The sequence below is a fragment of the Ostrea edulis genome, chromosome 7 (genome assembly GCF_947568905.1).
Source record: "Ostrea edulis chromosome 7, xbOstEdul1.1, whole genome shotgun sequence".
Lineage (NCBI taxonomy): Eukaryota > Metazoa > Mollusca > Bivalvia > Ostreida > Ostreidae > Ostrea > Ostrea edulis.
Window position 1 is genome coordinate 301,181 of NC_079170.1, and position 16,320 is coordinate 317,500.

Sequence of the window (16,320 nt, forward strand, 5' to 3'; positions counted from 1 at the left end):
TCCTCAATATGAAGATTTCTGAAAAGGACTTAAATTGTAAATTGTACCATTATTACTATACTACATTGTTTATCGACCAGGTTAGCTCAGTGGATAAATCATCTAACTAGTAATGCATGGGTCCCGGGTTAGCTCAGTGAATAAATTATCTAATTAGTGATGCATGGGTCCCGGGTTAGCTCAGTGAATAAATTATCTAACTAGTAATACATGGGTCCCGGGTTAGCTCAGTGACTAAATTATCTAACTAGTAATGCATGGGTCCCGGGTTAGCTCAGTGGATAAATCATCTAACTAGTAATGCATGGGTCCCGGGTTAGCTCAGTGGATAAATCATCTAACTAGTAATGCATGGGTCAAGGGTTAGCTCAGTGAATAAATTATCTAATTAGTGATGCATGGGTCCCGGGTTAGCTCAGTGACTAAATTATCTAACTAGTAATACATGGGTCCCGGGTTATCTCAGTGACTAAATTATCTAACTAGTAATGCATGGGTCCCGGGTTAGCTCAGTGGATAAATCATCTAACTAGTAATGCATGGGTCCCGGGTTAGCTCAGTGAATAAATTATCTAACTAGTGATGCATGGGTCCCGGGTTAGCTCAGTGACTAAATTATCTAACTAGTAATACATGGGTCCCGGGTTAGCTCAGTGACTAAATTATCTAACTAGTGATGCATGGGTCCCGGGTTAGCTCAGTGACTAAATTATCTAACTAGTAATGCATGGGTCCCAGGTTAGCTCAGTGACTAAATTATCTAACTACCGTAGTAATGCATGGGTCCCGGGTTCGATCTCTGTATGATACAAATGTTTTTCTCCCAGTCTTTGCATATGTATAGAACGCTCAGCAATACATACGAGATTACATTTTTCCTTGCCACAACCAGGAACTATCAAAATATGCAAAATCTTAAAATAGACCTGGTAATATACCTCGAGACGCCTTTGTACATTATTGAAATAAGAATCATGAATAGTAATCGTTATTTAGATTTTTGTATGGCTATGTGATCACTTTAAGTTATCTCTGTGAAAATATCTTGGTAGACAATATCCTTATTAAAAGTGAGTAGTAATACGGAGAAGAACTAAATACCAACACTGGTACATTACGTTGATATCTAAATGAAATGACAAAAGCAACATTTATCACCTTTACTTGTAGGGTTTCTCTCATTTATTCGAGTCTTTAGAATAAATATTCATATAAATGTATACTGTACAACTGACAATGTTTAATGGATTCGGTATATGGTCATAACTTTGTTGTCACTACACACACAACATGTGCTATCGTCCGGCGAGATCGCCACAAACCACGGTTTTTTCATATTCTCCAAAATTCTGACAAGAGCACCTTCACTAGACAACACGTGGATATTTCCACTCTCTTTGCCTGCTATGTAGATATTGTCTTTTGAATCCCTTTCGAGACCAAACGGAAATTTGAGATTCGGGCCAGTGTATGTCCAAATATTTTCTCCATCTTTGTTTATTGCGGACACGATGTCCTTACTCCAAACACTGTAGACAATGTCACCCTGGTTTGTAACAATAACACACTCCACTTGTTCAGGAACTTGATACGAGTAAACTACCTTCCCGCGGTTGTCCATCTTTTCTATGGAATCGCAACAAGCAATGTACAAAAAGTCATCTTTGATATCTAATCCGAAGCATCTTTTTGGAACAGGCACTTCACGAATGATTTCAAATGTTTGGGAAGAAACAACAGCGATGATTTTGTATTCCGTACTGCTTAAATAAACTTCTTCCCCGTGAAGTCGAACAAATACAGGTTCGCGAGGAAATCCTATTACCTGTTGCACTTTTCCTTCTTCGTTGAAAAGGATGTATCTGTATTTTATCCGATTCTTATTAAATACAGTATACTGAGGAAATATCATTCTTTTGTCCTTGAGATATATTCCGCTGAACACTTGTCCTCCTTTAATTGTGAACGTTGAAACAACTGTCAACTCTGCATTTCTCAGGTCAATGTCAGATAAAACACCTCTATTGAACTCCTGTAATTTTAATTTCGGAAACAAAACCTGATTTTTTATTTTGTCAAATTCACAACATTTGTTGACTTCTAGGGCCAAATGAATGTTCTTCGTTTCCGCTTGCTTCATATGATGAAACATCTGTTTGCTTCTGGAAAATTTTATAACTTGTTCAGCTATGTCCGTTTTGTCATCAATGCTTGACAATGTTTGCTTACACTTCTTCACACAATCAGACTCGTCCATTATGTGTTCTGTATTTTTGTTGGTCTTTTCTTTGCTTTCCTTTGTAAGTTTCGACAGTTCGTCAAGATATGTATTTTTCAGTTTACTGATATGATTAACAAAATCCTCTTCTAATTTCTCTGCATCTTGAGCAAGGGCATCTGACACATCCTCAATTTCTGCCATGTTTTCCTCTTGTGATTTACGTATGTCATCAAGTTTACCTTCATGTGATTCCAGTTCACCAATGAGAAGCTGGATTGCGTCACTTTTCCTTATATTTTCTGCAGCCGTTTCTAACGTATCAACACTGTCACATTTTCTGTGCCGTGTACTCGCACAAAGAGCACAGCAAGGTTCCTCGTGGTCGTTACAATACATTTCAATACGTCTGTCTCTGTGTTGACGACAGTTTCTGGAGTAATCTGGTCGTGCACCGATCCCTTTGACCTTGGTCAGTGGACATACCCTATGATCACGACTAACTACGAGTTTTCTGTGATACTTTGTACATGTTTCACACATCGCCTCATTACATTCGGAACAGAAATCAGTGGCTTCGTTTTCTTCATTATCAAGTTTACACGGTTCACAAAGCTTTTCTCCATCCAATTCCTCAATAAATTTCATCAACATTTCATCAATGGGAAATTGTTCCACCCATCGTGTTTGTTCACCGACACAGGGAATGAATTCTCGACATAGCGGACAGTGAAATCCCAAAGGTGCTACTTTCGATTTGCAACAAGAGGCGATGAAGGACACAAGACACGCATGACAAAACGTGTGTGTACATGGCAGATACCTTGGTAATTTCAATTTCTCGAAACAAATCGTGCATAGGGATACATCTTCTACAATGTTATCTAATGTTGTAGTGGTTTCCGTGGCCATTTCCGTGGACGTGTCCAAAATATGATACGTGTATAAAAGTAAGGTATTCCCGATCCCGATTTCTAGTTATCAAAAGAAAATCAAAGTACCGAAAGTTCTGATAGGCTGAAGCATGTTTGTTATAGGGTCGGAAAGTCTCGTCATGTGACTCGCGAGAAATAATGTGAATTCGTACTTCCGGGCAGTTATGAAGATGACGTTATCATATAATGTATGTAACAGGGTTTCTCCCAACACGAATGAGTAACGAAACGCCTGTAGGGTTCAGGTCTCAATATATATTTATTTGGACACAGTGATTGGACTTGACAGTATATCACTAAAGATAGCCCTGAAATATGATAAAACAACGATATAATACTAACTTAACAATCAAAGCCTAGTATGCTAAACGATATTTAATCCTACTGATTTCCATCAAGATACGTTTATCATTTAAGGGAGATAACTCTAAAGATACATCATTTTGCAAAATAATATTTCTCCCGTGAATATTCATAAAAAGTAATTAATGAAATAAAACAATAATATTGTCATACCCTTCGATGGGAAGAAGCTTCCCTCAGTAAATTTACAGCTTGGACAATATTATCAGGTTCAAGGATTGACTCTATAATTCAATATAGTACCATGTATGTACAATGTAAAATCACTTTCATATATTAAACTGAATATCTAATTGCTAATTTTGAACAAAGTCATCAAATACTTTTGATAAGCATAAAATCTATGTAAACTGATCTATATCACCTTACAATATAGTAATATATATAACTGAATTCTTTAATCAATATAAGGAATAAGTTTGACTCATTCATTCATTCTTTCAGTCATTTAGTAAAAGTGCAAATGGGAAGTTTATATTGCAAATATACAGAATAGACTTTTAATTAACTAGTAGCAATACGAATTAGTATAAATATGTTACTTACCAGAAATCAAGGATTTTGTAGTCTGCTGTCAGTATTAAACTCTTTCTCAAAATCACGTCTATTCAAATGTATGTCTACCTAGCTTCTGAATAATATTCAGATACTCAAAACTGGCGGTAAAACTATAGAACCGAGAAAACCAACCAAATGCAACTTGACAATCATTGACCAATAAAAACCCTTCATACAAAATGACCACACTCAGATCCATGACCAAAGCCCCCAAGGTATATAAATTGTAAGTGTACCTTTTTGTAGTGATGTAAATAAAGGGGTGGATCTAAGATCTAAATATGTATGATTATAAAAACATATATTTGTCAGTAATGGATTGTCAAAACTTAGTACTATTTCATGTACTAGACTAGCTACGTTGAAAACCACACAGAGCCTACTACAAACAGCAAAAGAGCGCTGGATAGCAACAAGATTTAGAAAATTGGTTGATAAATAAAGAGCTCTGCGTAATTCCAGCAGTTGATCAAGAGTGAATACGACACATTTCCAACAAAATACAGGTATGTGTACATTATACAGTCGTCTGCATCATATGTACTGTAACAGTCGTTTGCATCATATTAAGCCATACATTTATATCTCGGAGTGTAGTTCAAGATACCGAAAGTCCCTGATCAAAATCTCAGCAATATACATATGCGTAGTTTTGATTATTGATGTGGTGGTAACCCCCCCCCCCTAACTTGTAAAAATCTGCATCGAGTGAAAACGCTAGAGCACTAAAAAAGAATTAAAGTTTGTTTTTTTTCTGTTGTGTATATCATGGAGATACGGTATAGTAATATTTTATTCTAAGTTTTTGAACGTTTTATATTTTCGTTTAAAAATTTATCCAAATTTTATTTCATCAACATATTTCTAGAAAATGAAAACAGTACTGACACTAATCATATCAGTGACATATGAAAGTCCCACGAGTCAGTTTTGTTTTCACCTTGTAGCTGCACAACTAATATTATAGTATATTCTTGGTATGTAAAACAGTATGCAGGGAAAGATCATGGAATTCAGAGGGGGGGGGGGTAAATCCGCGATTGAAATATGCTATGGATTCTGGAATTTAAGATTAAAAGTACTCCTTATGAATTTTGATTCATCTGAATTTCAGCTGAATTATCACTAATCAAGATCGAGTCAATATACACTTTAGTGTGCAATTGTAACATATTTACCTAATAAATGATCAGAAAATTGATGAGTTCGCTTAGGTTTCCTTCCTAAGAAATTAAGTTCAATTATAATACACTTACTGTAATGTATCTATCTTCGTTGCAGACGAACAGGAACAATAACATTGACGTTAATAAATAAACCAGGATAGGCTAACTGACTAAAACCCGGAATAATATTTTCCTTGGTCCTACTTGGATGATCATTAAACAAACCATGAGTAATAGTAAAAAATAATCAGACTATTCGATACGAGAAATCACAAATACATGTATAACTTAAGTAGCTACAGACTGAGTGGTATAACAAACAATTCTGTTGTTTCCCGACACAGTCTGCAGCCACCTAACCTAAGCTCTCTACCGTCCTATCACCCGGGAAAGTCACCGAGACACTATCCCTGAAACAAGTCACAAAGACACAATTCTAAAGTCACAAAGACACAAAGGACCAAGTGTAGGAGCTGAGTGGCCTAGCTAACAATTCTGTTGCTTTCCGACACAACCCCAAGCTTGTCCTGAATACCAACTCAATACTACCAGTCAAAAGACCTCAATCGAGTTCGAGTACCAACAAACTAACTGAAGATGACAGGACGGCTCTATTTATACCCTTTGGTCTTAGGTTGATCAACAATGATTGGCTACTTATACTAAGATTATGATTGGATGGCTATACAATGCTGATTGGATAAGAATTACATCATATGATTGGTCTATCATAAAGTATGTTTCAATCCACTCTACAATACTTTCATCACACAATTATATATATATAGGTACAAGTATGATAGATCCAAGAATTCAAATGGGGGAGGGGGCACAATATCATGAGGTGGAAGTCTATCCCCCTCCCCCCCCCTTAATTCCGCCACTGGCATATTTTATGGATTCTAGATATACTATATCTTATGAATTTTGGTTTATTTAAATTTCAGCTGAGTTATTGATAAAACCTGTTACATGTCTATTATGAAATATTAATTATTACTGGTCCAGATAGTCAACTTTCATTTTAGAGTGCTAGTGTGCATTTTTATGCATCTAAGTCTACATGTTTTATGTAACAATGACTACAACGTTAATCCTTTAGATATAAAAGGGCAAACAACACAGCTGGATCAAGCATCCTAAGTTTGAACCTTTTAAAATTATAACAATGAAAGAAATGTATCCACCCAGGCAATCAGAATATAGGTAACTCACCAGATTTCTTTATACAGTCTACCGGTATCCTCGTCAAACTATCAATGTTAAATTGATATTCATTTGAAATTATTCATTCTGTAATTAATACTTGTATACATGTAAATTCAGGTGACCCCAGACATAAAAGTCCATTATCAAGGAATGCCTGTGCAAACATACATGTACAGGGATTTTTCTGTCAAGGTAAATGCAGACATCATTATAAAGTTTTTCTTAACATATTCTCTCATGCAGAGTTATAAGTAAATACATTTTTATTATGCTATAAGCAATTGTTGAATGTCCAAATAAGAATTATCTTGCATTGGTATTTTAGTGAAAGAATACAGTCTTTATAAATATATTTTTCTCTTCTGAAATTGATTTTCAGAGTGCAACTTGGAAGGTATGCTGCAGCTCAAAGACTTAAGACAGCCATGATTATTCGGCATGAAGTTCTCCGCCAGCTTTATCTCACAGGCATCACTTGTTGTGATTTCATAGTGTGAACACCAATGGACATGGATGTAAATCGCATCCTTTGAAATGAATTATGGGAATCACACTTGGCAGACATGATTCAATCCTTTGTCCTCTCTGAATAACCAACTAGACAAACTTGTGAAAATTCAGATGTCTTCTATCATTTTCATTTTCCCCAATCCATGCAATAAGTAACTGGTCAAAGATACAATAAAGTTTTCAAAGAAAATAATAATTCATATCTTTATTTTTGTTATATCATTTAGTTGAATGTATTTTATGCAACTTGACAATGCAGAATAATGTGAGTCAGAAGTTGTACGTTTAGAGTATCTAGGTCCTCTGAAGGTAAAATCTACAAAATTGTGGATATCACATCAGCTATTTCCTTCAGTAGAGGATTTACAAATGTATAAGAGCCACACAGAGTTGAAAAATCTTAGTGGACAGATATACATGTGTGTATTGTGAGGGTATATGATTTAGAATATGGATGTTTTTCATTCTTTTATTTGCACATTCCACCTGAATTTGACTTCTCCTGATCTTGTGACAAAGCTGTTATTCATCCTTACTGAAATGAGATTTTGATAAAAGGAAATGTGGTATGTTCAATGTCACTCCTGGTTAAAGTATATATCAAAATAGTACATCATCTGGTTTCAACACCTCCATTAAACGTCAGTAATCGACAATGTCGGTATCAACGGTTGATCCAAGATTGAATTCAGAAAAATACCCCAGAGGCAGAGCACCATTTTGTGCTGTGTGACAAATTTTGTACAGTGTAGCTGCTGTCAGATAACGACTAGTTATTCTTTTTTTTTTTTAGTTAAATCCAGTGACCAGTGTTATGTTCCTTGTATCCATTGAGATTCTTTCAGAGGAAAATTCAGCATTGATCCTTCTGTTAAATCTAGATCCCTGAGATTTTGGTGCAACTTCATAAAAGTCATGAGAAATTGATCACTGGTATTAACCCTTGTACCGCCCGTCCTAGAAGTTGTTAAATGGGTCCATTCTCTTCATAACAGCCACTAACAAATTGAATACTTCTGAAGGAAATGATGTACATAACAGCATCTGTAACAAGCACAGACATCAATTGAATATCATTGTAGAAATTCATTTCAAAATTAAGGATTATCTCCCTCACGCATAGCTCTTATCCTTAGACGAATTTGACTCCACTTTTTGGCACACTGTTTTTCCCTTAAATAGCTCTAAAACTTCATTGTTATTTCGAATTTCAAACATTTCGGTTGAGCATCACTGAAGAGACATTTGTCGAAATGCGCATCTGGAGTGGGGGAGTGTAATTATTACTATTCCCCTAAAAAGTGTGCGTGTCTGTAAAACCATCAAAATTGCAACCTAAAACCCCATATTTGTTACTGATCAACAAAATGGGGGATGGCACACCCTCTTTTCTTGTCCCGCCACTACTTGATCACAGTGGATAAACATCTAATATAAAAAATTCATTTTCAAAAACCACAACTAAATGAAATCAATTTAAGATGAGGGTGTATGAGTGAATGTTTATTATTTCTTTGTCGCCACCAGAGGCACAGTGTTTACTACATTAACACATGCTTTCAAAGGCCCGTCCGCGAAGCAAGGCTCCAAAGGTAACACGTATGTAAAAGAAAAAAGTCAAAATCAGTAAAAGAAAAAGAGATAGTCTCTATATACGTTCACTGAAATTTTCGTGATCCATATGGGCACCGCCATTTATTTTTTCATTACCTGCTTCAACAGTTATTCGTGTTTTATTTTGAATGCCAATAATAGAAGACTCTGACGTGCAATTCGTAATTTAAACACTCAGTTTGTTCAAAGTGAATAGTACAATTATCATTGTAACAGGTTTTAGCAAATAAATACATATAAAACCGTAATACGACTAAATAGATGAACGAGTTCATGAGTTTCTTTGAATAAGAATATACGATAAAATTACGGTTACTTTTTTACCATTTTGAATTTATTGGTTAATTTTGTTTAGTTTTAACGGCCTTTTTCATTGCATACGAGTAGTATAAGGCGTCCCGATAGGGGGTTCAACTGAGTGCACTTTTTATGCAAATGAGGTCAAGCAAGGGCGTCTTTTGATTGGTCAAGCGGTGTTGGGGTTAACGGAGTGGTTCAATATCTAGGACGGGGTCAACCCCAGCAGGGGTTGTAGGACCCGGTGAATAGGCTGGCCTATGGCCGGTGGTCTATGATGCGGTTCTTTCGCTTAGAGTTCCTGGAATGAGTTCCTGCTATTTTTCTGAAAATCCTGTGAAATCCTGTGTATTCCTGTGTATTAAATCTAAAGAATAACACAAGGTTTTAAGTTGACATGTTTATTAAATAAACAATTTAATTAATTTAGAGTGTTATTGACGTTGTAGAAAAACCTGCTTTTCTATGACGTCACAATAAGTATATAAACGCAATACACAATTCGCGTTTTCACTTTCATCACCATGTCTGAGCGAATACCTAACGACTTACGGAATAGCAGAAATGGGCTCCCACTAAAGAAGAACAGTGGTTGAAAGTTTACACATTTATTAAATGAACACACATTTATCAAATCAACAATTTATAAAGTCCCTAGAAACACAGCACTTTCGTTTTCATTTCTCGGAAACGCGGCTATTTTCTGAAAACCGCTTTGACTTTGTTTTGTAAACAATGAGCTCAGCAATTCGGTAGTTCTATATAACATGCAAAGAGTTTATGCATATGTTCACTAAATTGTGTGGTTTGAGTCAGATCTTTCTGCATTAGGCCTTTATTTTGTATTGAATCTTATGTGATTGATTGATTTTTTATTGTTGAACTGGAGAATGTTTCACTCATAAGGAGACGTCATTACTGCCCGTGAAGGACTTCAAAATTTAGGCCTATGCTCGGCGCTTACGGCCTTTGAGCAGGGAGGGATCTCTATCGTACCACACCTGCTGTGACACGGGACCTCGGTTTTTGCGATCTCAACCGAAAGACCGCCCCATTTAGTCGCCTCTTACGACAAGCAAGGGGAAGTGGGGACTTATTCGAACCCGGATCCCATATAGTTTTACGCTAAATATTTAAATATAATTCATTTTTACTCTAGAAGTACTTTGGACCTAAACTCTATTATGGATATAGCAGAACAGTTTTATAGTTATGAAAACAACTATCTGTGCACTTCGCACCCTATGAGATTACAACGAAAAAGTACGTCACGACGTACATCTTACAATTCATGTCTATATGTTGTCGTTATATTGACAGGTGTTATCAAGTGATAAGCCGTATACGTGAAAAAAAATTCTTGTCAAATAATATATTATTTCAATTTCGTATCAAATCGCTCAACATTTTTATATTTGCGCGAAGGTCATAATTCATATTGTGACCTTGAAATCGCCCCTCTATTTTCTCCCGATCATCACTACGTTATGTAAGGAAATCTAATTTACATAATTATTGCGAGCAGTGTGTAAAGGGGTAACGATATACGGTGTATGGTGGTGTATAAAGTGTATATATTTATATTCCTGTTACAAAAGGAAGGGTTAGGCCAAACTTCTGACACCTAAAGAAACCCCCCTTTCCCCATCTGATTATGTCTAACATACTCTTGAAAATGAAAAAGAGTATCCTACATTAGATGCATTTTAAACTTCCTTTTATCGGAGCACTTGCTCTCTCTATAGATCTGGGTTTTTACTATATCAATTATCTTCTTCTTTTTTAAATATAGGAAGTCTCATAATTGTTCATGAAAAAGTGAAGATAATGAACAATCTTATAATGATTACACAATTGAGAGTAGGGTAAACACGGATCCTTGTTAAAGTAAATATGAGTGGTGGCAACTGCGGTGCCAGTAGTCGTGTTCATGAGAATGTGAGGGGTGGTATGTGGTACATAATTGGTGGTATATGATGTTAACGAAAATTTGAGTGGTGTTATGGTGGTGAAACATGCAAACTAATAACGCTAAATCAATCTCTAATTAATATTATGGAAAGAAATGCAAAATTAAGGACCTACATAGGTGATAGTGTGAGTAGTGTTAAAGAAACCCTAAGTCATGGGAACTGGTGTGGCAATAGTGGGGAGTAGGTGTTATTTACCGTATAAGTGGTAGTGTGTGGTGTACAAGTGGTGGTATGTGGTGTTAATAAAATGTGGGTGTTAGTATGGTGGTGACACACGCAAACTAATAACGGTAGATCGATCTCTTTCATCAATATTGTTATGCAAAGAAATGCATAACTTTGGACCTATATGGGTAGTGATGTGAGTTATGTTAAAGAAGATGTAAGTGATGGTATCTGGTGTGCCAGTAGTGGTGTACAGTTGGTGGTATGGGGTGTATAGGTGGTGTGTAAGTGGTGAATAGGTGGTGGTATGTGGTGTATAGGTGGTGGTATGTGGTGTTAATGGAAATGTGAGTGATAGTATGGTGGTGATATATGCAAACTAAAAACGGTAGATCAATCTGTCATGCTAAGAAATGCAAAACTATATAGGTAGTGTTGTGAGTAATGTTAAAGAAGATGTAAGTGATGGCATCTGGTGTGGCAGTAGTGGTGTACAGGTGGTGGTATGGGGTGTATAGGTGGTGTTTGAGTGGTGTATGGGTGGTGATATGTGGTGTTAATGGAAATGTGAGTGGTAGTATGGTGGTGTTAATGGAAATGTACGTGGTAGTATGATGGTAATACATGCAAACTAACAACGGTATATCTATCTCTTTCGTTGATATTGATATGTAAAACTATCAATTCTCAGACCTGTATAGGTAGTGATGTGAGTAATGTTAAAGAAGATGTAAGTGATGACATCTGATGTGTCAGTAGTGGTGTACAAGTGGTGGTATGTGGTGTATGAGTGGTGTTAATGGAAATGTGAGTGGTAGTATGGTGGTATTAATGGAAATGTGCGTGGTAGTATGATGGTGATACAATGTACATGCAAACTAATAACGGTAGATCTACCTCTTTCGTTGATATTGATATGTAAAACTATCAATTCTCTGACCTGTATAGGTAGTGGTGTGATTGGTGTAAAAACAAAAACAAAAAACCGGTGTTAAAACACATGTGTTAGCATCCGATGTGCCATTAGCTGTGTGTAAATGGTGTTTATGGAAATGTGAATGGTGGTACGTGGTGTATAAATGGTGGTATGTGGTGTTAATGAAAATAAGGGTTGTGGTATGTGGTGTTAACGAACGTGTAGGTAGAGTGTGTGCGATGTTAACGAAAGTATGAATGGTAGTAGTTGGCTGGTTATTTCACAATTTTCACCCTTATTATACACCACTTGTGGATGAAGTACTATGATTAATGGTTATTACCCCCTAGTAGCGAGGGCTCTTTAGCGTGCAAACGCCTACCGCCATAGGGCCTTCCGAAAGACCCGTAAATGCAGTGCATTTGGAGGGCCAATCACTACCAATGTTTACGTCTTAGGTTGGCGATGGCATGAGGAGGATTCGAATTCATGAGCTTCCGGTTAGGAAGCAAACGCTCTACCATTGAGCAATGCGACCGGTAATTGCGTGGTGGTGGTGGTGGAAGTATATAAAGAACCTAAAAGCCAGGAATAATTCGTTTACTTGCATGACAATCTGAGCAGTGTTTATATACTTCCACCTGAAGTGTGTCACAGTCTGTATAATGGAATGATAACGTGTTGTAAAGTTCTAACGAGATACAAATGGAGTTTATCATTTTGGTTCGTGGATTTATCAGAATAAAGAGAATCTTATATTTTCGGTAAGTGCACATCTCCGATACCTGCTGAGTAGACGTCCGTATTTGACACGTTTGTTTTTTTTGTTTTTGGCGAGTAGACGTCCGTATTTGACACGTTTGTTTTTTTTGTTTTTGGCGAATATGCCATGTGCATTACATATTATGCATATGCACTGGTCGAGTTCACCTAGAAAAATCACTCAGGTGTGACAATCACATTTGGGGTATACACGGGTAGAGTAAATTAGGCTACCTGAGAGAAATATGGCGGATAAGATGAGAAAGGTATACGTATTTATTAGTTCATGTCAACAGAATGAGAGAGTGGCGTAAAGACACGGCCCCTTGGACATACCAGAGGTGGTATCATGTGTCTAAGAGGAGCAAGCATTCCCTGTTGACCCGTTACACCCATCTTCGACCCTGTAATTTTGATCAGGTAAACAGAGTAATTTGTATTTAAAACCAAATAGCAATTTTAGACAAAGGACTAATACGGAAGTTCCGAGTTCCCCAAGAGTTATTTCCCTTTGTCGAACTCTTCCGTAAATTATGACGTAAAATATGATGACAGTGGGTACATTTGCTAATTACTATCGTTGTATTATTTCTTAAAAGATGTTATCCAGAGTTTCTGAGACCATCCTATCTCAGGGAAAAGGCAACTTTAGTGAGTTTATGAGTATTGGATAACAAAATGGCTCAAACAAATATTGTTAATTGCCATCTTTCTTTGATAAAAGCGTCACTCATGTAGAAGAGGAAACGAATAATGATTTAATAGCCAATTTGATGATCTTATTCAAACAAATTATGCTTGATATGGCCAGAATATGCATACCAGTGATTGATATAAACAAAAGTTACGCTTTTATTACATTAATCGTACGTAATCGTTATGTACAATGCCAGTCTACGATATAATGTATACATTGTGTACCCACCATACGTCATCAAATGCGAAAGAGTTCGCCAAAGGGAAATAACTTTTGGGTAACTCGGAACTTGCGTATTGGTATGAAGCATCTCACTTACTGACCTATGTATGGCTAAGGCGGGTAATGCCTTCCCGGATGCGGATGTTTTGTTCTTAAAAGTTTACCAGAATAACCTTTTACTTTATGAAGGAACAATTATCTCCCGTCTTGAATGCCTTAAAGCTGACATGAATTCTGAAATATATACACATTTGTCATCTTACCCACCATCTTTCGTTCAGATAGCCTATTTTATTCTACCCGTATTTACCCAAATGTGATTGTCACACCTGAGTGATTTTGTAGTTAGACTCGACGAGCAGCAATCGCAATTCAACAAACTGGGCGACACTGACACAGGAGGAGAATACCCTGCAGCATTCAAAAAAAAAAAAAAAAAAAAAAAATCACGAAAAAGCAGAACTCGTTTGTTAAATACTTGTAGATCAGAATAGTAGTAGTTCAGTTCCCTTGCAAAGCCGGAAAGTTTAATAAAATTCAGATCAAGCGTTGTTTCTCCTTTGTGTCAACACATCGTTGATGGTCACATGGCTAAAATAAGCAACACTGATTTGTTCCAGACCGAATCTTAGAATAATTTAGAAGTAGTACTTAGAGAACAACATATATAATTGTCGCTGTAAAATAAATTACATGTAGCCATATAGGAATAATTGATCGAAGGAAAATGTATTGTTTCTGTAAAATGAGTAACATACAATTGTACAGAAAACAATCCACAGAAAATATGGCCCTCTAAGTAAAAGAAATCCTATAATATATCATATACTTTGTAACGCAAAGGTTACTATTTGTATATAATACGTACATTTACATCTAATATAGGGAAATCTTTAAAACATTTCTTCTCAAAGACAATAGTCAGAAAAGTTCAATCTTACATGAAAGCTTCCTGACTTAGTGCAGATTCAGTTTGTTAGTGGAAACGCGCATCTGGTGCATCAAAATTGGTACCGTATAAGTTTTACATTAAATAGATAGGGATTATGAGATTGATCACTGTTCCTTGCATTAACCGGAACTAGTTATGAATTGTAGTTGTCTTATATTAACCGGAACTCGAAATGAATTGTAGATTCCTTACATTAAACGGAACTAGCAATGCTTTGTAATTTCCTTACATTCGCTGGAACTAGAAATTATTTGAAGTTTCTTTACATACCTTTGCGAATCTTGTTTAGTGCACAACACTATGAAAGGTGAAGATAACGAACAGTGATCAATCTCATAACTCCTACAAGCAATACAAAATAGAGAGTTGGGCAAACACGGACCCCTGGACACACCGGAGGTGGGGTCAGGTGCCTAGGAGAAGTAAGCGTTTGAAATATCAAGGAAATTATTTGACCTCACATTGAAAGCAGCGGGTTAAGTCGAATACTATTTGACCTTTGTCTATGTCACGACAAACGACCTTTTTTAAAACCAAAATGCTTGATTATAAATTGAGAAAAAAAATTAAAAACATTCTATGCATGTTTGAATTATTGAACTGCATTTTTCACAAGGTATATATGAAAACCCTAGGGTAAATTCACAGTGGAAAACTGGCAGAAGAGTTAATTTCCAAATGAAAAAAAAAACTTGATACATTTCCTTTATTAAAAATGTAGACTTCTCGTCACAACATTTCATTAAATCTAGATAATGATGACTATCAAAATTTTAGGAAGCAATCAACAGTTGTGATCGAGAAGAGAGAAGGAGAAAATTTCAAGTGTGAGATTGTATTTGATGAGACTGATATGACAATGGTACCAGAGCCAACTGTCAAACAGCACTCCAGCCAGCAACATTTTCCTCTTGTATTTTTTGACTTGGAATCAACAGGATTAAGTTTGTTACTTTTTACTACCTGCCCAATATCTAAATTGATTGTTCAGTTGAGAAAAGAAGTTCTTAAATGAATACATGTATTATATTTTGGTGTTAATTCATTTTCCAGCTAGAGATTCTCATATTACACAGCTGTCGTGTGTGGTGAAGAAAAATGTTCCACCTATACCTTTCCAAAAATACCTATCACAGTAAAAGCCTCAGAAATCACAGGAATCGAAATTGTCAATGGAAATATGTTTAACAAAAATATAGAAGTCAAGCCTTTCAGCAGGAATGGATGCTCTGCTTAATTTTGTTTCAAAATTTTAAACTAAAGTAATTTTGCATTTACAATGGCAGTGTATGAATGTCAACAATATACAGAATGTTTATTGTATACTATACCCAATTTAACATTTTCTGTTTATGAGAGAGAGAGAGAGAGAGAGAGAGAGAGAGAGAGAGAGAGAGAGAGAGTTGCAAGAATTGGAAAGTAACTGCAAAAATCATGTGCAAATTGCATCAGTATTGATGTGAACGGTGGTGAATTTGTTCTCTGAATTTTGATACATTTAATGTACCAAATGAAATTATCCTAATAAATTTCCATTTCCATTTCAAATGAAAATGATTAAATTTCCACACAATGTGGGTTTTTTTTATTCATTAGAATACATCAAAGTAAGTTATAATTAAAAATAAGTTTAAAAAGAACTGTATTTTAGTTTTAAGAAAAAATGATGGAGAAAATTGGAATTAGACTGCTTGAAAACTCTAGTTCACTAGTTCACTAGTTCGCTAGTATGTGATTGTTGCTTTAAGAAAGATTTCAAAGCA

General features: G+C 35.9%; 1 protein-coding gene and 1 long non-coding RNA gene across 2 annotated transcripts in view; one reads left to right on the top strand and one right to left on the bottom strand.

Annotated features, from left to right (window-relative positions):
- Window positions 1-1,150: 1,150 nt before the first annotated feature.
- Window positions 1,151-3,269, bottom strand: LOC125655404 (E3 ubiquitin-protein ligase Midline-1-like). The gene has a single exon (XM_048885668.2). The coding sequence runs from the start codon at window positions 3,128-3,130 to the stop codon at window positions 1,241-1,243; it is 1,890 nt and encodes a 629-aa protein (XP_048741625.1). The 5' UTR covers window positions 3,131-3,269; the 3' UTR covers window positions 1,151-1,240.
- A 6,324-nt stretch (window positions 3,270-9,593) lies between these two features.
- Window positions 9,594-16,320, top strand: part of LOC130047610 (uncharacterized) — a 6,920-nt gene continuing 193 nt past the window's right edge. The window contains exons 1-3 of the long non-coding RNA XR_008796441.1: window positions 9,594-12,688; window positions 15,335-15,501; window positions 15,611-16,320. The exon at window positions 15,611-16,320 is cut by the window's right edge and continues 193 nt beyond it. This is a non-coding gene — a long non-coding RNA (uncharacterized LOC130047610). The remainder of the gene's footprint in view (window positions 12,689-15,334; window positions 15,502-15,610) is intronic.

What these genes read in the sequence shown, in the direction of transcription:
- LOC125655404 (XM_048885668.2), bottom strand. Translation starts at nt 3,130, where the DNA reads ATGGCCACGGAAACCACTACAACATTAGATAACATTGTAGAAGATGTA.